Raw genomic sequence first — 20973 nt, 5'->3', positions numbered from 1 at the left:
TATTAGACAGTGGTGATGGTTGCACAACCTTGTGAATATTTTTTTAAAAAACTGAACTGCACCCTTTAACATGATAAGTTTTATAGTATGTAAATTATATCTCAATTGTTTAAAAAGCACATTTAACTAAGTGAAAATGAAAATACAACATATCAAAATATGTGACACAGCTAAATCAGTGCTGAGGGGGTAATTTATAGCACTTAATGCTTACATTAAAAAAAGAGGAAAAGTCTGGAATCAATAATCTAAGCTCCTGTCTCAAGACTTGAAAAAGAGCAAAATAAACCCAAAGCAAGCAGAAGGAAGGAAAAACAAAGATAAAAGCAGAAATCAGTGAAATCAAAAACAGAAAGACAACGGAGAAAATCAATGAAACAAAAAGTAGTTCTTTAAAAGGTTCGATAAAATTGACAAACCTCCATCAAGACTGACAGAGAATAAAAGAAGGCACAAACAACTAATATCAGGAATGAAACAGAGGATATCACTATAGACTTGGAAGACATCAAAAGGATAATAAGGAAAAACTATGAACAACTCTACACACATAAATTTGACAATTTTGATAAAATCAGCTAATTCCTTGAAAAGCACAAACTATCACAACTCACCCAGTATGAAATGAAATAAATAATTTGAATAGCCTAACAGAGTTTATGAAAATTTAATGTTAATTAAAAACTTTCCCAAAAAGAAATCTCTGGGTCCATTTGATTGCACTACAGAATTCTACCAAACATTTCGAGAAAATTTAACACTAATTCTGAAATTAAGGAATTAAGTAATCAAGGAAATTCTAAATAAATGGAGAGACATAATGTGTTCGTGGAAGACTCAACATAGTAAAGATGTCAATTTTCCCCAAAAGGACACAACTAGGAGGACTTTTTCAAAATACACACACTCAGATCCCACTCCAGACCTACAAATTCATAATTCTAGGGGTGAAGCCTAGGCATGTATTATTTAGGGAAAAAAGCCCCAGGTCATTTTTATTTATAGCCTACAATGCCAGCCTCCCGGTCACTATGCCTAGAGTCATGGGGCTGAGAGTGCTGTTCTTTATCTGTCCACTAAGTTGACACGAGCCCAGTGCAAAGGAGTCATCGACCTCCTCCTGGACTTCCCCACTTGTAGCCTCCCCAAGTGACCATGCTGGCCCCTGGCCATCACATGAATTTTCTTGAGGTCCAGTTCTGAGCCTTCAGCTGATATGAGAGGGATACCCCACATAATTAGATCAACACATTATGGGAAGGGGTTGACTCTGGTGCCACAAGCCCCCTTCCTCTTTCTGTCCTCCCCAAACTCTCCTCAAACTCGCCCAGGGAAGACCTGTAGGAATGAAAAGTGTCTGTCCTTGCTTCACGGAACACTTGTAGCACTTGTCCACCTGGTCCCCAAAGAACATCTCATTCTGGTTAGAGGAGCTGCTCCAGCACTCAAAGAGAGTCAGGTTGGCATTTGTTGGGCGAATCAGGTAGAAGATCTTTTCACCCTGAAACAGAAAGAGGTTGAAGTGCCAAAAATAGCAAGGGTTTCTAGAAAAGTCCTCCAAGGGGTCTCCAAAAGGATATTCCCTCTCCCATGCTCCAAGACCGTGCAGTATGCCAGAATTCTTTCGCAAACCCAACCAAGAATCATTTTTATGTGGATTTGGAAAACTTCAAAAGGTCCTTTTGCACTTCACACTTTTAAGCTTCTATAAGACTGACAAAAACAATCTGGAAAGGGCATTTCAAACAAAATTGTTCAACTTAGGACAAATGCCCACCAAAGGCTCCTATTTTACATGCAATGCCAGCGGAAAATGGCCTCTACAGATGAGTAGATCGATACTACCACCCCTAGGAGAATTTAACGCCACATTTTACTGATGAGAGGAAAATTGATTTTGCCTTTAAACGCCATTTACACAGAGTGTTCCTTCTCACACCTGTAATCAAAGCTGATAAAAATTTAAAAGTTCTGTTATCACCTGAGGACTTCTTGAAGATTATGTGTTGGGTGATTATCTGTTGGAAGAATATTTTATTTCCTAATCATGTTTTGCCTGGGTAATCACCAGGTAGATAATTTGGCAGAAAAGAAACAAAAATTCACTAGCACAAAAATATCCCCAACCCACAGTTTAACCAATATTTCACGATAATAAATTTCAATGTAGAAAAGCAACAACACTAGAAATTATCTATTGTACAATTGGAAAAATTTGAATCAGATCTGTAGATTAGGTTGTACTATTATATTAATATTAATTTCCTGATTTTGATAACTATACTGTGGTTAAATAAGAGAATGCCCTTGTTTTTAAGAAATACACACTGAATTATTATGAGATAAAGGGACATCATGTATGCAACTACTCTCAAATGTTTCAGAAAAAAAATATATATAACCATTTTATGTTTGCTTTATAGAAAGAGAGAATATAATAAAATGGCAACATTTGGGGAATCTGAGTGAAGGGCACACAGGAATTCCTCCTATTATTTTTGCAATTTTCCTATAAAAAAGAAATTATTTAAAAATAAAAAAGTTAAATCTAACATTTACATAATAGCACTTTCATGTGTAATTACACGCTCAAATTTCTTCATGATAAACCAAGGGAAACAACTGCTAGTCAAGGGTTTGTGATCATTTAGAAAAGAGCCATATCCAAGTTTTCTGCTCTTTCCTTGGCATTTCCAATAAGAAAACTAAATAGGGCCGGCCCCGTGGCTTAGCAGTTAAGTGCGCGCGCTCCGCTACTGGCGGCCCGGGTTCAGATCCCGGGCGCGCACCAACGCACCGCTTCTCTGGCCATGCTGAGGCTGTGTACCACATACAGCAACTAGAAGGATGTGCAGCTATGACATACAACTATCTGCTGGGGCTTTGGGGGAAAAAAAAAATGAAATTATAAAAAAAAAAACAAGAAAACTAAATAGTATAAACAATGGTGGAAAACAATCAAAATTACTTAAGAAATTTTTTTCCAGGCCTCAAAAATTCTTTATAGTCATTGACAATCGATATGCTAATTATAAAATTGTAACGATCACTAAAAGGGAAACTATCTATAGGAAGGCTGACATTAAAAAAACTTCTCATATATGCTCTATCTTGATGGTAGTGGCAATTAGCAACTATATACGACCCTCAAAACTCATCAAACTACACACTTAAAATAGATTAATGTTACGTATATAAATTATACCTCAAGAAAGTTGAGGGGAGGGGAAGTTTCTCACATTACCAGGAATTTCTTTAGTAAATACGGACATTTCCATACACAGTGGTAGGAGTATAGATTGGCTCAATTAAGAAGATAACAGTTGAGGGGCTGGCCCAGTGGTGCAGCGGTTAAGTGCTCGTGCTCCGCTGCGGTGGCCTGGGGTCTGTAGGTTCGGATCCCGGACGCGCACCGACACACTGCTTGTCAAGCCATGCTGTGGCAGCGTCCCATATAAAGTGGAGGACAATGGGCACGGATATTAGCCCAGGGCCAATTTTCCTCGGCAAAAAGAGGAAGATTGGCATCGGATGTTAGCTCTGGGCTGATCTTCCTCCCCAGAAAAAAAAAAAAAAAAAAAAACAAGAAGATAACAGTTGAGCCAGCCCTGATGGCCTAGTGGTTAAAGTTCAGCGCACTCCACTTCGGCAACCTGGGTTCGGTTTCTGGCTGTGGAACCACACCACTCGTCTGTCAGTAGCCATGCTGTGGTGGCGGCTCACATAGAAGAACTAGAAGGACCTACAAGTAGAATATACAACTACGTACTGGGGCTTCGGAGAGGAACAAAAAAAGAGAGGAAAATTGGCAACACATGTTAGCTCAGGGCAAATCTTTCTCAGCAAAAAAAAAAGATAGTTGAAGAAAATCATAGGCATCTGCTGTTATTCAAAAAAATGTAAAGTAGCATCAAAACTACCTGTTAAGCATCAAAACTGTAAAGTAGAGAGAGTTTATATGGAATATCCACTAAGCACTCAACCTTGATAGAGCAGTTATGTGGAAATGTCACCCAAACAGAATCTGGGAAGCAGGTAGGCCTCAGCAGCCTGTTCTGTGTTGTCACCTGAAACAAACAGGGAGGCCCAAGGCCTGGCTGCCTCCAGAAGCCATATCCATTCCCTACCTTGAGCACATGGTACCAGACTGAGGTGCCGCCAAAGTCAATGTGAAAGTCTGTATAGCTATCCCGCACGCTCATAAGGCAGTACTTCTGCACATTGGGCCTCTCAAAGATACACTCCTCCGGCCACAAGTTCTCCACCCATGAGAGCTTCCGAACAATCTTGGGTGTCTCCACAAGGTTAGAAAGCCTAGCAAGGAAGAGGTGGAGGGCAGATGTCAGCTGATTGGGAATTGAAAGTTGAAGCCTGAATAAAATGCCCCCCATCCCAGTGAGAGTCAGATAGGACAAAGAAGTTCTCTCCACAGAATCCCTAAGGGCACATAGGACACTTATTTCTATAAGTCTGGTCAGCATCCTCATTCCACTCAGCTCTAGAAGTCCCAAGTCCCAGCTCCACAGTCTTCCCCAGTCAAAGGTGATCATTTCCTCCACTAAATGCTCATACTCCCCCAACAAGGCCCACTCACATGGCATTTAATTTATAATAGTTATTGTACTGTGCCCATCTCATAGAGTCTTCTTTATGAGGAACCATTAGAGAAACCTCTCAGGGCTCAGTTCCAGACAAAGAAGTGTTTCTCCCAAACATCTGGTTGTATTTATTCTATGTAAAACCACAAATCTTATAATATTGCACTCCTTTCTTTGTTCTGACCTTCAGGAAATTCAGTGAAAACTCTACAGTCCTTCTCCACCAACTATCTAGACATTCATACATGCATTTTATGTGCAGATTACCCACGAGACGCAACCTATTTTCCCACCTTTATTTTCGTTTTGTTCCAACTTTCTTTTTTTCCTCTCTGCATCTCTATAAGCTACTTCAGTCTTTCAAGATGAAGTGAGGTATAAACGAACAGTTTTTTTAAACACTCTCAGGTTGTTTAACTTTGCATGTTAAAACCAACAGCAAGGGTTTTAAATACTGTACTATAGTTATGTAAGATGTTGTCATTGAGAGAAACTGGCTAAAGGATAAACAGGACCTCCCTGTACATTTCTTTGCAACTTCCTGTGAATCTATAATTATGTCAAAATTAAAAGTTAAACCAACACATGGGCAGTGAAAACTGTATTGTGGTTACCAGGGGCAATGGGGGTAGGGGGTGGGCACAAGGGGTGAAGGGAGACATATATATGGTGATGGACAAACAAAAGTGTACAACCCAAAATTTCACGATGTTATAAACTATTAAAACATCAATTAAAAAAAAAAGTTAAGTAAATAATCAGACAGTACACTTTCTAAGTGCAAAGAGATATGTTATGATTTTTTGGGATCTCCCATGGTTCTGAGCATAGAAAAGATTACATATATCTATTGAGTGCATGAGTCCAAACAGAATTATTTAAAGGTTATAAGCTTTTTTTCTTTTTAAATCTAAGAAACCTTATCCTTAGAGAAACTACTTGGCAGTAATTTTAGTAAGTCTGTTTCCAGGAACAGAGGATCTATCCCTGGGAGTTAAACAGTGACCATGCCACAATCTAAATACCAGAAAAGAGTCTAAAAAAGCTGTCCTAGGTCTTGAAAGAGACAAAAATTAATTAAAATAGCTACTGTATAATCTATCCAATGCTAGAAATTTTACAGGAGAAAAGGATTTTGTTGTTATAATGTGAGCAGCTACCCTAGAAAGTATAAACCAGCTCCCCATCCCAAAGGAAGAAACCACCAGGAGGAAAGGAAAGGAAAGGAACACTAATACATACTCAGTCTACCACAAGTTCCAGGCACTTTGTCAGGCTTTTTACTTACCCCTGCCCCTCCTACCTGGTATCGGAGAATTCCAAACTGATGACATTGAGGACTTTCTCCCTCTTCCCGCTGTAATAATATTTCACAAAATCACCAAGCTTCATCTTGCAGTCGGCCTGGCGGGTCACATCAATTACATCAATTTCTTTGTCTGAACCTGGAGTAAAGAAATGGCTTCTGCACCAAGTGGTCTCAAGGACCACAGAAGACTCTCTGGTCCCCTCACCAGTCCCTAGAATAGCCTTACACTCAAAACTTCTCAGACACTGTATTTGTATGTGCTTGTTTGGGAGGTGGAAGTAGGAATCCCTCACACTCTCCTTAGACCTACATGCCAGGTCTAGGCCTGCTAGGGCAACAAAACTACCTGACACACAGCCTCACTCACAGTACAGTCCACCTGCTTGGGCCCTGCTTCCTCACTTCTTTTCTTCCTTTTCCCAAAAACTCATGCCCTGATGACAACTGGAATGTGAGGGCAAAAGTCAAAGGCTTTCTCATCTCAACAGAGGACAAAGAGACCACCATGATCCCAAGAATTCTCCAGGTAAAAAAATAGGGCTCAGTCTGGGGTTTTGTGGTCTATCAGGAGGAAAAGGAAGAGAAGACCAGGATTTTGGTTCTAGTTTTGCCAAAGAATGACTCTGGGCAAGGCACTTCACCTCAGATTCCCAAGATGGCTAGAAAGGGAAGGCAAATGGTATACTGGAGGGGAAGGGTCACAGGTCTTGATGGGAGTAAACAATGTCACAGTTAAGAGGGTCTGTGGTACTTACCAACATAGTGTTCCACATCCCTCACAGTGAATGATGGTGAGGGCAGCGTCATCCCCAATCCATCCTTCTTCAAGACTAGGATCGGCACACTGAAGCTATTCTCTTCCAGGAATTCCACGGTCAGCTGACTTCCAGTGGGCTTCAGAATCACTTCATCTGAGCTGTGGGCCACAGGAGAGAAAGCCCGAGTCCCAGAGGCTCTGCCACTCAAGGCCTCACTGGATGCTGCCACTCAACCAAGGGGTTTTCCTGAGGGGACCTAATGTGGCTAGCAACTAATGGCATAAACCTCATGTGCCAGGGAAGACATGACTTATCCAAGGCAAGAAGCCAGGTCACTGGCAGAGGTGGGTAGCTAAACCCAGGATATCCTGTCAATAGGATGCTCTTCTCTGGATGACAAAGGAAGAAATCAGTCAATAGCCTGCCCAGAAAGAAAAGACATATCTGACAAGTTTATCATATTTACTCTAACCCAGAGCAGCATCACCCCATCTAAAACACTGGCAAATAAAGAGAAAAGACTGATTTAAAAAAAAACAATTTTTACAACCACTTTCTCTACACACGTACTTAGTAAACTAGAAAACAGGAGTTTTTAAAAAAATCATGCTGGAGAAAAGATAGACTATTTGACAAGTTGTGTTGGGACAAACATCTGGAAAAATATTAAGCTCAATGTCTATCTCATTCTCTACATAATTCTAGATGGATCAAAGATTGAACTGGAAAAAATAAAGCCATAGAGTAGTAGAAAAAACATGAGACAAACAAGGCCCAGTAGTCATTAAAATAGTAATAAACAAATTTAACTACATAAAAATTAAAATTTTCTGCAAGGAAAGCTATTATAAATCAGTAAGAAATCATCAGTAACCCAAAAGAAAAATCGTCAAACAACATAAGCAGGCAGTTAATAGAGAAAGAAATAAAGATGACTTATAATGTACAAAAATATATATATACCTCCTTCATAATTCAAGAAATATAAGTGGAAGCAATACTTCATTTTTTTCTTTTCTTTTCTTTTTTTTTGTGAGGAAGATCAGCCCTGAGCTAACATGTGCCAATCCTCCTCTTTCTGCTGAGGAAGACTGGCCCTGGGCTAACATCCGTGCCCATCTTCCTCCACTTTATATGGGACACCGCCACAGCACGGCTTGACAAGCCGTGCGTTGGTGCGTGCCCGGGATCCGAACCGGCAAACCCCAGGCCACCGCAGTGAAGCACGCGCACATAACCGCTTGCGCCACCGGGCCGGCCCCAATACTTCATTTTTATCTTATCAGAAAGGCAAAAAAAGTTTGATAATAAACAGTGTTGGCCAAGATATAGGGAAATCGGCACCCACACACATTGTCTAGTGGAGTGTGAAATGGTATATCCACTTTAGAAACAATTAGGCAATATTTACAAACATTTTTAAAGCACATACTCTTTAACGTAGTGATTTCATTTTTAGGTAATAAATCTACACATATATTCACCTGCATACGCAAAAACTTAAGTACAAAGACATTCACTGCAGCATTTCTTTTTCTAATAGCAAAATACTAGAATCAATTTAAATGGTCATCAATAGAAGATTGGTTAAATTATATATTCATATAATGGAATACTAAACATCCATGAAAAAGAATGAAGAACATGTGTATGTGCTGTTATGGATTGATCTCCAAGATATATAATTTAGTGTAAAAAGAAAAAAAAAGCAAGATGCAAAACAATATAGAGTGTTTCTACTTGTGTTTTTTTTTAAAAAAAGAGGGATACACACACACACATATATTCATGTTTGTATAAGCAAAAACCATTTCTGAAAGAATGCACAAGAAATTGGTTGACTTTGTAGAAGGGACCTGAGGGGTCTGGGGTAGAAAGGAGACTCATTGCCTTTATTTATTTATTTTTTTTAATTTTTATTTTATTTTATTTATTTATTTATTCCCCCAAAGCCCCAGCAGATAGTTGTAGGTCATAGCTGCATATCCTTCTAGTTGCTGTATGTGGGACACGGCCTCAGCATGGCCGGAGAAGCGGTGCGTTGGTGCGCCCCCCGGGGATCCGAACCCGGGCCGCCAGCAGCGGAGCGCGTGCACTTAACCGCTAAGCCATGGGGCCGGCCCTCATTGCCTTTAAAAAAAACAAACAAAACGGGCCGGCCCAGTGGCGCAAGCAGTTAAGTGCACGCGCTCTGCTGCGGCGGCCCGGGGTTCGCCGGTTTGGATTCCGGGCGCGCACCGATGCACTGCTTAGCAAGCCATGCTGTGGCGGTGTCCCATATAAAGTGGAGGAAGACGGGCACGGATGTTAGCCCAGGGCCAGTCTTCCTCAGCAAAAAAAAGAGGAGGATTGGCGGATGTTAGCACAGGGCTGATCTCACAAAAAAAAAACAAAAAACAAAAAACAAAAAATATTAAGTTGAAGAAACACTTATAATTCTAAATAAACTTCAATTACAGGAAAGCTGAAAATGGTCAAATGAATTAAAAACTAAGAAAAAGAAAGTGCTTTCTTCATTAATTTTTCTAACTCATTATTTTTGCTCAATTCAGTAATTTATTTTTAATAAGCCCATCTTATTTTTTTTAAAAAGGAAAAATACTCTTTTTATTGATTGTAAAATATGTGACCACTCAAAATTTTTTCTTTTTTAAGAGTTTCTTCTCTACAGTGAGAGAATTAAACTTTCTAATCTTTAAGACTCCTTCTAGTTGTAGCATTGCTGGGGTGTATGTAAATATCCTCTCCTGACTTAGGTGAAAACTGCCTCCCAATCTACCAAAAGTTTCTAAAGTGGACCTTAATGAAAGTCAAATGAAACTCAAGCAATGTTTCTCAGAAACTTACTAAAACAGAAGATCTCTCCCCAGAAGGAACTCACCAAGCCCTGCAGAGACCCTCAAACAGGGGAGATAGCTAATGGGACAGCCAGTGGAAAAGCTGGGAAGAGATGAGTCCCAGCCGCCCAGAGCCCTGGCGCTCATGAGCCCTTGGGGTAGGGGTCCTTACCTGTCAAAGGTCCTACTCCGGAGCTCTCGAATGAATGTAGGGCTTCCAGTCTTCACTGGCTTCCCCTTGTGTGTATCATGCCCCTTTGAAGACACTCGGCGTTTTTTCACTAAGCCAGAAAAAGATAGGAGACCGTGAGTCAGAATGGCCATGAGCTATGGTTCCAAGAGCAAAGGCCTCAGCAGATCCTGCTTCTCTTCCAATCAAACAACCCCTTGGAACATCTGGAGTCAACAAGGCCCTCACAGACTCGGGACAGTTCCTGGTGAGGACAGGTGCTTCCTCTGGGGAATACCCAAGAAGGGAGGGAGGTGAAGCTTTGCACTTCTGCCATCTCAGTGGGGCAGCTGCTGTCCTGCGGGGCCCAAACAGGCTTCTGCTATTTCCCAAGGGAGATGAATCTAAAGCACTCAAGTCAAAGGCAATCTCTCTTCCAAGCTTCCTTTGCTTTGTCTCTCCTCTGGATTGCCTTCTCTTGGAAACACCAAGATTTACTTACTGATGGAGGGTCCATGTAAGATCTCACAGTTGGGGCAGTGGTAGAGGTCAATGTCAGCAGCCTTCTCTTCTTCGACACCAACACAACTAGAAAAAAGAAAACCGGCCATGGTTCATGGAAATTTTTTTTTCATAAGATCTAGAACTGTGCTGTCTTAGTGCACATGGCTATTTAGATTCAAATTAATTCAAATTAAGTAAAACTTTAAATGCAGTTGCTCTATCACACTAGCTACACTTCAAGTGCTCAGCAGCCACATGTGGCTAGAGGTTACCATATTGGGCAGATTATCAAACTGTGGAAATTAATAAAAGAAATCTTAACCAAATTGGAGTCAGGAAGGCCTGTGGGGGGAGCTCTCACACCCTATCATATGTCATCAATTACTCGAAACAGAAAGAGGCATACACTTGCATCTCGGACAGGAAGTACTACTACTTTACTACTGAAGGAAGATTTCTTTCTCTGCCTGGCAACAGCCCAGGCAATAAGAAACACCACAGCTCAGCCAATGAGAAGCCACGGCTGTCCTGAATAGTTACTTTCCAGCGAGGGACTTCTGTTTAGAACAGCCCTTCCCTACTCTCCCCTTTTCTCTATAAAAGCAAGCTCCCCTCCTTTGTTTTCCAAATGTGCTCATGGTTCACCATAACATGCACATCCTGAATTGCAATTCTTTTGGCTATTCCTGAATAACTCGTTTTGAGGGTAAAATAGTTGGCGAATTTGCCTTTTAAGTTGACAAAACATTTTCATCAATGCAAAAAGTTCCAGTGGACCACACTGGTCTAAAACAATTAATACAGAACTAAAAATGTACAGATAGTAAAGCTTCATTAAGACTCAGAATGGTCAAAGCTAGAGGAGACTCCAGAGCAGTGCTGTCTAATAGAAATATAATGTAAGCCAAATATGTAATTTTAAGTGTTCTAACAGCCACATTAAAAAGATAAAAAGAAACAGTGAAATTAATCTTAATATTTTATTTAACCAATATATCCAAAATATTATTATTTCAACATATAATCAAAAATTTACTTTATTGGACTATTTTACTTTATTAAATGAAAAGGACTGAAGAGAGTATTTTACAGTCAACAGTGGTTCTCTCTGAGTGAAGGATTACAGGTAATCATTTTTCTCTTCCTTATCTGTATTTTCTAATTTTCTACAATGAACATGTGTTATTTCATATTGTAATACCTAAAAAAAAATTATTTAATTTTGAAAATTTGAGTTTGCATGTATGTGATATGGTAATCTCACAAAATTAAACCCTTCCTCACCAAAGAACTCATCGGTAGCCCTCCAAATAACTTCTGGCTAAGATCAAACTCCTAAAGTCTTTGGTCAGCCACACACAGCAGGGAGCATAAAAATAGGGCAAAGCTCCAACTGTTTCAGCCAAGATCAGGCTCACAAACTGACTTCCTGGGATCAGGACCCCATCACCTTCCAGACTGCTAATCCTATGCCTGTAAACCTGCTGCATATCAATAAATTGGGGGTATCACCATCAACTTGGTAGAATTTTTTTAGGGACTATTCAGATAATGTATATAAAGTGCCCAGCGCAATGAGCACAGTGTCTGGTACACAGTTAGTCGTCAATAAGTGATAACTAATATTATTTTTTCACCCAGTCTAGACCTCCTTCTTCACCTGCCTATATCTTCTTTAAATACATTCCCCAGACCTTGTAGCATTAATTCACTTCCATGGACTACATGCTTTCTGTCTTCCACCTTTGTTAGCCTTGGACACTGCTCAAGAAGGAACCTCTCCAGTCATCTCTCTCTCCTGAACTTTCATCCCACATAGGTATGTGCTTTCTCCATACCAAACATCCACTGCTCATCAACTTTCCCAACTTTTCTGTTGTACCCCCAGAAGTCCCATTCCTTGGTAAACAAACCCCTCTACATTCACATCCCCTTCAACAAACCCCTTCTTCACCTTCCTGGCTTAACTGAATGCAGCTTCTCCTATGAGAAATCCATTTTCTCTACACCAGTGCCACTCAAAGTGTGGTCCATGGACTAATGCTGGTTCGTGAACTGTTTACTACAGGTCTGTGATGATATAATACAGAAAGCGAGAGTAAGAATTCCAAAAACTTTTATGGCAATTCGGCAAAGTAATTTTATGTCTGTTGAATCTAATAATAAAAAATTGGAGCTATATTTTGTATAGCTTTTTTGTTCGTATCATTTTTCTAGTAATTCATTTTTCATTTTACAAAAGGATTGGTCCATTACGGACTGGAAATTTAAAAAAACAAAACACCCTGGTCCTTTGCCACAGAAAGTCTAAAAAGTACTATGCTAGAGCCCTGTCAGGTAGAAGCTGTACATTCTCCCAGACCCTTATAACCCAGGGCTGGGCTGGGGGTAGATGTCTCCCTCACTCTCCAGTGAGACTTCAAGATCATCTCTCCTCTACCTATATATAAGATCTCCTGTTCCTCTGAGTTTCATATCACCCAGCCATACCACTTCCCACTTCTCTTCACTGTTAGCTACTCATCTCCCAACATACCTCCTTCACTCACTGAAGAACCTGATCACAGATTCCTCTCTACTTCAGGTCCTGCCAACATCCCACATGACATCAGTATTGATGTAGAGGCCCAACATCCCAGCCTCTTAGCTCTTTGAACTTCTCATCTTCAGAGACTGCTGCCTCCACTCCCATTTCAGCTACCAACTCTCATGGCTATCCCCCAGACCTTGTCAACACTTGCAATTGCTCCATCTCTGGAATATGAAATTCATACATCACACTCTCTGACCTCAAGTATATCCATCCAGCTCTCATTCACTACACCTGTTCTTTGCTCTCAAAATCCCTTGAGCCTACTTTTCACCTATTCTTGACTTTACCCTTCCTCCCTATCTAGCTTAGATTCCAGCATTCCTCACTTCAACCATTCTCTAACAGATATCCTCAACTCACTTGCCCCACTCCCTTTCCATCACCCACCATGTGCAAATCTCAACCCTGGCTCAATCCAACTAGGTAACACTGGACCATTGGACACGGCTGGAGAAAAATCACCCATTGGATTGGTGCCACAATAAATTCACGCTGTCTAAAATATCTGAATCACAGAATGGCCAACACAATATTGAAGGAGAAGAACAAAGTTGGAGGTCGGATGCTACCTGACTTCAAGACATACTATAAAGCTACAGTAATCAAGATAGTGTGGTATTGATGAAAGAACAGACAAACAGATCAATGGAACTGTGCAGAGAGCCCAGAAAATAGACCCACATAAATATAATCAAGTGATCTTTGACAAAGGAGCAAAGGTAACACAACAGGAGCAAAGATAGTCTTTTCAACAAATGGTGCTGGAACGACTGGACATCCACATGCAAACAATGAATCTAGACACCGACCTTATACCCTTCACAACAATGAACTCAAAATGGATCACAGTAAAATGCAAAACTATACAACTCCTAGAAGATAACACAGGAGAAAACTCTAGATAACCTTGGGTTTGGCAATGACTTTTTAGAAGCAATCCATGAAAAAAATCCATGAAAAAAAATTGATAAGCTTGACTTCATTAAAATTAAAAATCTGTGGGGCCAGCCCAGTGGCAGAGTGGTTAAGTTCACGTGTTTCACTTCAGCGGACCAGGGTTCGCAGGTTCAGATCCTGGGTGCAGACATACACACTGCTTATCAAGCCATGCTGTGGCAGGCGTCCCACATATAAAGCAGAGGAAGATGGTCATGGATGTTAGCCCAGGGCCAATCTTCCTCAGCAAAAAGACGAGGATGGGCAACAGATGTTAGCTCAGGGCTAATCTTCCTCACCAAAAAAAAAAAAAAATCTGCTCTGTTAAAGACACTGTCAAGAGAATGAAGAGAAGCCAGAGACTGGGAGTAAATATTTGCAAAAGGCATATCCAATATAAGACTGTTATGCAAAATATACAAAGAAATCTTAAAACTCAACAATAAGAAAATAAACAACCTGATTAAAAAATGGGCAAAAGATCTGAACAGACACTTCACCAAAGAAGATATACGGATGGCAAATAAGCATATGAAAAGGTGTTCCACATCATATGTCATTAGGAAAATGCAAATTAAAACAACAAGGACATACCACTATACATCTATCAGAATAGCCAAAATCCAGAACACTGATACCACCAAATGCTGGCGAGGAAGTGGAGCAACAGAAACTCTCATTCTTTGCAAGCAGGAATGCAAAATGGTAACAGCCACTTTGAAAGACAGTTTGGCAGTTTCTTAACAAAACTAAACATACTCTTACCATACAATCCAGCAATCACACTCCATGGCATTTACTCAAAGGAAATGAAAACTATGTCTACACAAAAACCTGCACACAGATGTTTATAGCAGCTTTATTCATAACTGCCAAAATTTGGAAGCCACCAAGACGTCCTTCAGTAGGTAAATGGATAAATAAACTGTGGTACATCTAGACAATGGAATATTATTCAGTGCTAAAAAAGAAATGAGCTATCAAGCCATGAAAAGACATGGAGGAAACTTAAATGCATATTGCTAAGTGAAAGAAGCTAATCTGAAAAGGCTACATATTATATGATTGCAACTATATGACATTCTGGAAAAGGCAAAACTATACGGGCAGTAAAAAGATCAGTGGTTGCCAGAGGTTGGGGGAGAGAGAAAGAAAAAGGCAGAGCACAGAGGATTTTTAGGGCAGTGAAATTATTCTGTATGATACTAAAATGCTATAATGGTGGATATATGTCATTATACATTTGTCTAGACCCATAGAATGCACAACACCAAGAATAAACCCTGATGTAAGCTATGGACTTTGCAATGATAATCATGTGTCATCAATTGTAACAAATGTACCACTTTGGTGGAGGATTTTGATGATGGGAGAGGCTATGCACGTGTGGGGGCAGGAGGCATACGGGAAAACCTCTGTATCTTCCACTCAATTTGGCTGTGAACCTAAAACTATTCTAAAAAATAAAGTCTATTAAAAAAAAACCTGGGTCATGTTGCCTGATAATTCTCCTATATTTCCCTGCTCAGTTCTCCCTCCCACAGTGGCCATTTCAAATCTCTGACTCCACTATCTCCCTCTTCTCTCTCAGCAAATGACCCTGCCTCCTACTTACACAAAATGAAGTAATCAGGTAGGAACTACCTCCACTTCCCACACCAAATCCACCTCCTTCTGCACCCATCCTTTTCTCCTGTTACAATGAAAGAACTATCCTTCTTTCTTTCTAAAGCCAGCTTTTCTACCTGGATCACAACATTTTTTTTACCCTCTCAATCAATTATCCCTTCTTTCTGCAGTATCTTCAATCTCTCCCTCTTTACCTTCTCCTTCACAATAGCATTTAAACAAGCTCACCAACTTTTACAGATAAAAAAGACAAGATCCTCCCTCCTGTCAGCCCCTCTCTGCCACTTCACAGCCAAATATCTTTGGTTAAACCTACGCAGCTTCACAATGATTTTTATTTGAATAGGTATCAGCTATACATGTACAAAACTCAAAAGGTACAGAAGTGTATACAATGAAGTCTCCCTCCTACTCCTAGCCACCCAGTAGTATCCAGAGATGTGCTATCAGAGCCAAACCTATAAAAAGAATTTTTTAGACTTGCTGTGTACACTTTCTCACCCACTGCTGCAGTCTGCTTTTAGTCCCCACCTTCTTTAAAATAGATCTCACCAATGTCCTGACCTCCTTATGGATACATGCAATAAGTACTTCTCTCCTTTACCTCACTTGACCTCTTAGCAGCACTGCCAGTGCCAACTCTGTGCTCTCTCCACTTGAAATGCTCTCTACCCTTGACTTCCATGATGCCTCATTTGCCTGGTGTCATTCCTTCAGCTAACATTTAAGGAGCATCCGCCAGGCCCTGGTCTATATGCTGGGGAGACAAAAACACAGAACAAAGTATGTCAAAATCCCTGTCCTCATGGAGCTGACATTCTAGTGGGAGAAGCAGACAAGAAACAAGATAAATCAATGTAATCAGTGAAATATATTGTATGTTAGATAGTGAGAAGAGTTAAGTGGAAAAAATAAAGCAGGAAGGGAAATATATATGCACGTGTATCTAACTACCACACACACACACCGGGTGGGGGCTGAAGGGAACGGCAGTGGTACTGAAATTTTAGGTAGGGAAACCAGGGAAGGACTCACTGACAATATGACTTTGAATAAAGACTTGAAGGGAGTAAGGGAGCAAGCCATATGGATATGAGGGAAGAGCATCCCAATTAGAGAGAACAGCAAGTATAAAAGCCCTGAGGCAGGAGTGTGCCTAGATTATTAAAGCAACAGAGAAGGGGACAGCATTCTGGAATAGAGAGACCAAAGGGGAGAGTAATAGGTCAGAAAGGAAGGCCTCCTTCCGAATACGAGGCTCTGTGTCACTACAGGTGTCACACGCCCATGAAGTCAGCCCTGCTCTAAAAAGCCAGCTGGACTCTCAGTGCCATGTTCTTTCTGGTCTCTGGGTCTCATTACACGTGGCTCCCTGTGCTTAGAACATTCTTGCTCTTCCTCTTCCCTGCTGCCGTGGAATCCCCCCCACACTATCCCTATTTCAGCACTCACCGTGTGGACTTACAACTGCTCATTGACTTGCTATCTGCCCCCACTATATTCGGCAGACAGCATCTATATTGTTCACCAGAAGTCCTCATCTTATCCATCTCCTAGTCTTGCTTTATTTATTATTCAACCCAATTCAACAAACATTCATTGGGCTAGATAACTCCTCACATCAGGAAGGCAGATAGATAAAAATTAGGCTTCTGGCTGTGCTGTCTCAACAACTGTCACCTGGGACCAAGGGTCCTACATGCTATGTTGCTTCCTTAGTGAAGAGACAATTATCACAGCACCATTCAAGATTAAGATCAATTATTCCCAACGTGTACCACAGAGCCTGGTACATGGTAGGCACTGAATCAATATTTGTTAAGTAAGTGAATGCATAAATTCAATAAATATTGAGAACAGCCACTGCCCTCATGGAGTAGACATTCTAGAGGGAGAGACAGACAGGTGGTGCCAGAACAGTTTCATAAGTGCTATAAAAGCAACAAAGCAGGGTAAAGGGATGGTGAGTGAATGAGTGAATTTGAAGCCTGCATAAAAGGAACTGAGGAGAAAACTGAGCTACGAATTATATGTATATTATCACATTTAATCTCCACAACATATTAGGGCATTCTGTAGTATTCAGAGGCACTATAGCATGAGGTTAAAAGTACACACTTGGGAGCCAAACTGCCTGGGTTTCAATCTCACCTCTGCCACTTACTAGCTGTGTGAATTTAGGTAATTTACTTAACCTCTCTGTGCCTCAGTTTCTGCATCTATAAAAAGAGAATATTAACAGTACTCCACCTCATAGGGTTGTTATGAGGATTAAATGAGCTAAAATAGGTAAAGAACTTAGATAACCTGCCACATGATAATATTAGCTATCATCATCATTAATATTATTCTAATTTAACAGATGAGAAATCTGAGTGGTTAAGTAACTTCTTGGCCATTACAAAACTAATAAGTAGCAAAGCAGGATAAAAATCCAGATCTGTGTGACTCCACTATACCACTACAATATGTAACTAGAATATAATGTGAGGCTGTTAGTAGAGTCAAGTGCTATGAAAACACAAAAGTGGCCACTCAGCTCTTCCAGGGGTGTGGAACTGAGTAGGGGCTGAGTGTTGGAGAAGCTTGAGAGGTGACAAGGTTACTCAGGATCCTGTCCGGCTTCTTATCTGTTCAACCTCTGCTCTCTGAGGTCACCCGAAGAGCCAGGTCCTGTCACCACCTGTGCCCTGGAAAGACTATATCTTCATTCATAAATAAAGAGGAAAAAGAGCATATTTTACCTTTCTTCATTATTCAAAAAATACCAGAAAAATCCAAGTCAATTTCTGACTTTCTGCAACAACCTTGACCAGGACAAGCCCAATCTACAAAAACAGGGATGGACCATCCCTAGAAGCTGAGGCCCCCACTAATACCACCAGTGGCTCCCCTGCCTCCAGGCACACAGGACTTGGAGGAGTACAAAGGACACTAAGCAAGTTTCAGTGCACCGAGGAAGTCTCTTTTTGGTCTACTCAGTCCCTGGCACATAAGTTTGCCAATAATAGGCAACATTAAATTCTGGATGCACCAACAGAATCACTCCATATGCACTAACATGCACACAAACAGGCTGTAATCTCTCGCTCTCAAAAAAACCCAAACAAAAAATCCTCTTGTGACCCCTTCAGTCACTGCCCCATTACTCTGTTTCCCTGTATACCAAAACCCCTCAAAATGGAGTCATCCTTGAGTCCTTTCTTTCACAACCCCAATCCAATCTGTCAGCAAATCCTGTATCAATATATATTCAAAATCCAACCACTTCTCATCACCACTAACTCTGGTCCAAGCCACCACTGCCTAACTAGACCAGTGTTTCTCAAATATTAGGGAACATCAGAAACACCTGGATGGCTTAAGACACAGATTCCTGGGCCTCACCTCCAGACATCCTGATTCAGTAGGTCTGAAGTGGGGCCCATAAATGTGCATTTCTAACAAGCTCCCAGGTGATGTTGATGCTGCTGGTCCAGGGACCACAGTGTAAGGAATAATGATCTACAGTAACTCCCAAACTCTGATTCCACCCTTGCTCCTCACCTTGAGTCTGTCCTCACAACAGCCAAAGCCTAAACCAGATCACAACTCTCCTTTGCTCAAAACCCTTCTGTGGCTCCCACCCCACCTGGAGTGAAAACCAAGTTCTTACAATGGCTCATAGCGCCCTATACCTGTGGTTCTCAAACTTGTGTGTATCAGAATCACCTGGAGGGCTTGTTAAACCTTAGATCCTTAGGCTCCACCTCCAGAGTTTCTGATTTGGTAGGTCTGGGGTAGGATGCAAGAATTTGCCTAACCAGTTCCCAGGTGATACTGATCCTGCTGCTCCAGGGACCACACTTGGAGAATCACTGCCCTACATGATCTGCACCCCCTCCCCCACCCCTATCATCAGCTTCTACTACTCTCCCCTCACTCACTCTGTCCAATAACATTGGCCTCCTTGCTGTGACTGGAATAATAACATGCCAGGTGTGCTCCCCACTAAGGTCCTTTATTTCCTCTACCTGGAACACTCTTCCCCCACTTAACAGCATGGTTCCCTCCCTCACGTTCCTTCAGGCTTCTGCTCATGTGTTACCCATTAATAATCACCCTACATAAAATAACCACTCCTCCAGCCCTGGGGGTGGCACTCTCTCTCCTGCTTACCCTGTTTTACTTTTCTCTATACCTCTTATTATCACTTGACACACTATATATCTACCTGTTTATTGGTTCATGTTCACTGCTGTATCTAGAACAATACCTGGCACATAGTACATATCTATTGAATAAGTGAGTGCATAAATGAGTGAATAAATGAATGAATCCATCTTATTTTCTAGCCTGAGATAATCTAGAAGTCACAGCCTGTGCCTTCTTCATCTCTGTCTCCCACAGTTCTTAGCTCACTCCTTGGCAAACAGTAAATATTCAATAGAATATTTATTGCACGAATGTTCTAGGTAACAGCCAGAATTGAGTATCTACTATGTGCCAGGGACTGTGTTAGATGCTTTACAGACATTCTCTCATTAATCCTCACAACAACCATATAAAATATGGATTCTTTCTGTTTTAAAACTGAGAAAGTAGAAGCTTAGAGAGGTGAAATAACCTGCCCAAAGCAACAGAGCTAGTAAATGGAAGAGCTAGGATTCCAGGCCAGGTTATCCTGACTCCCAAGCCATGCTTTCACCACTATGCCTCTGTTTCCAAAGCAGACTTTCATTTAGCTCCCCTAACTCAGTCTTGGCATCATGCCTATCAGACCTTCCACTGTATCCTGAATTTTCATGACACTCCTCTTGGGGACACTGACCACCCATCCTTTGGTACATGCTTGCCATCCCAAACTCCTTCCAGGTGGGCTGGGGCAAAAATTATGCTACCCCTGTGGTGAAGGAATACTTCTATAGTTTGATTGTGCTGGTTAGACAAATCTACAAATGTGATAAAATTGTATAGAACTAAATACACATAACACATACACAAATGAGTGCATGTAAACTGGTGAAACCGGAATAAGATTGGTGGATTGTAACAACATCAGCTTCTTGGTTACCTTTATATAAGACATCACCATAGGGGAAACTGGGTAAGAGTACACAGGCCCTCCCCATACATTTTTTGCAACTTCCTGTAAATCTATAATTATTTAAAAATAAAAAGTTATAAAAGAAAATTATGCCACTCCAAGAGACATCCTAGGAGCCCTGAGAGAGCAGGCTGTCCTTCAATCCTTCTAACTCCATACCCTACAAGACCTTCTCCAGGGCAGGTATTCTACAGCCTACATATTAAATCTAGTAAACCCTGAATATGAACACCAAGACTTCTCTTCCCTTTGCTACACACTCCTAAAGCTCTAGGTTACCCTTCTGCTGCTTCAAAAAAAAGTGGTGTTCACTTTAACCTGATTTCACTTGGAACAAAAATCTGGAGTGTGTGTGAGTTTATAAGCCTGATTTTCTCTATCTCCCACAGCATCTTGAAAACAGCTTAACCTGAACAGTGCTTTATACTATCTCTACTATCATCCTATAGCATTAATCCAAGAGACCCAGATTTGACTTGTGGTCGAGCAACTAACGGGTTGTGTAGCTTTGTGCAAGTTTTTTATCTATCTATCTATCTATCTATCTATCTGTC

The 20973-nt window shown here is 40.9% G+C and overlaps 1 protein-coding gene across 5 annotated transcripts in view; it reads right to left on the bottom strand.

Moving 5' to 3' along the window:
* The window catches only part of PHF8 (PHD finger protein 8), a 103120-nt gene that overhangs the window by 68830 nt on the left and 13317 nt on the right, over window positions 1–20973 (bottom strand). For all 5 annotated transcript variants that reach the window (XM_058535922.1, XM_058535921.1, XM_058535920.1 and 2 more), the window contains 6 exons: window positions 10174–10259; window positions 9675–9783; window positions 6663–6823; window positions 5902–6043; window positions 4128–4314; window positions 1339–1501 (listed from right to left, as the gene is read on the bottom strand). In XM_058535922.1, the coding sequence (XP_058391905.1) occupies window positions 1339–1501; window positions 4128–4314; window positions 5902–6043; window positions 6663–6823; window positions 9675–9783; window positions 10174–10259 (848 nt within the window). The remainder of the gene's footprint in view (window positions 1–1338; window positions 1502–4127; window positions 4315–5901; window positions 6044–6662; window positions 6824–9674; window positions 9784–10173; window positions 10260–20973) is intronic.

This window comes from Diceros bicornis, chromosome X (genome assembly GCF_020826845.1).
Source record: "Diceros bicornis minor isolate mBicDic1 chromosome X, mDicBic1.mat.cur, whole genome shotgun sequence".
Lineage (NCBI taxonomy): Eukaryota > Metazoa > Chordata > Mammalia > Perissodactyla > Rhinocerotidae > Diceros > Diceros bicornis.
Note: the sequence above shows the minus strand (reverse complement) of the source record. Positions and strands in the feature narration are given on the sequence as shown.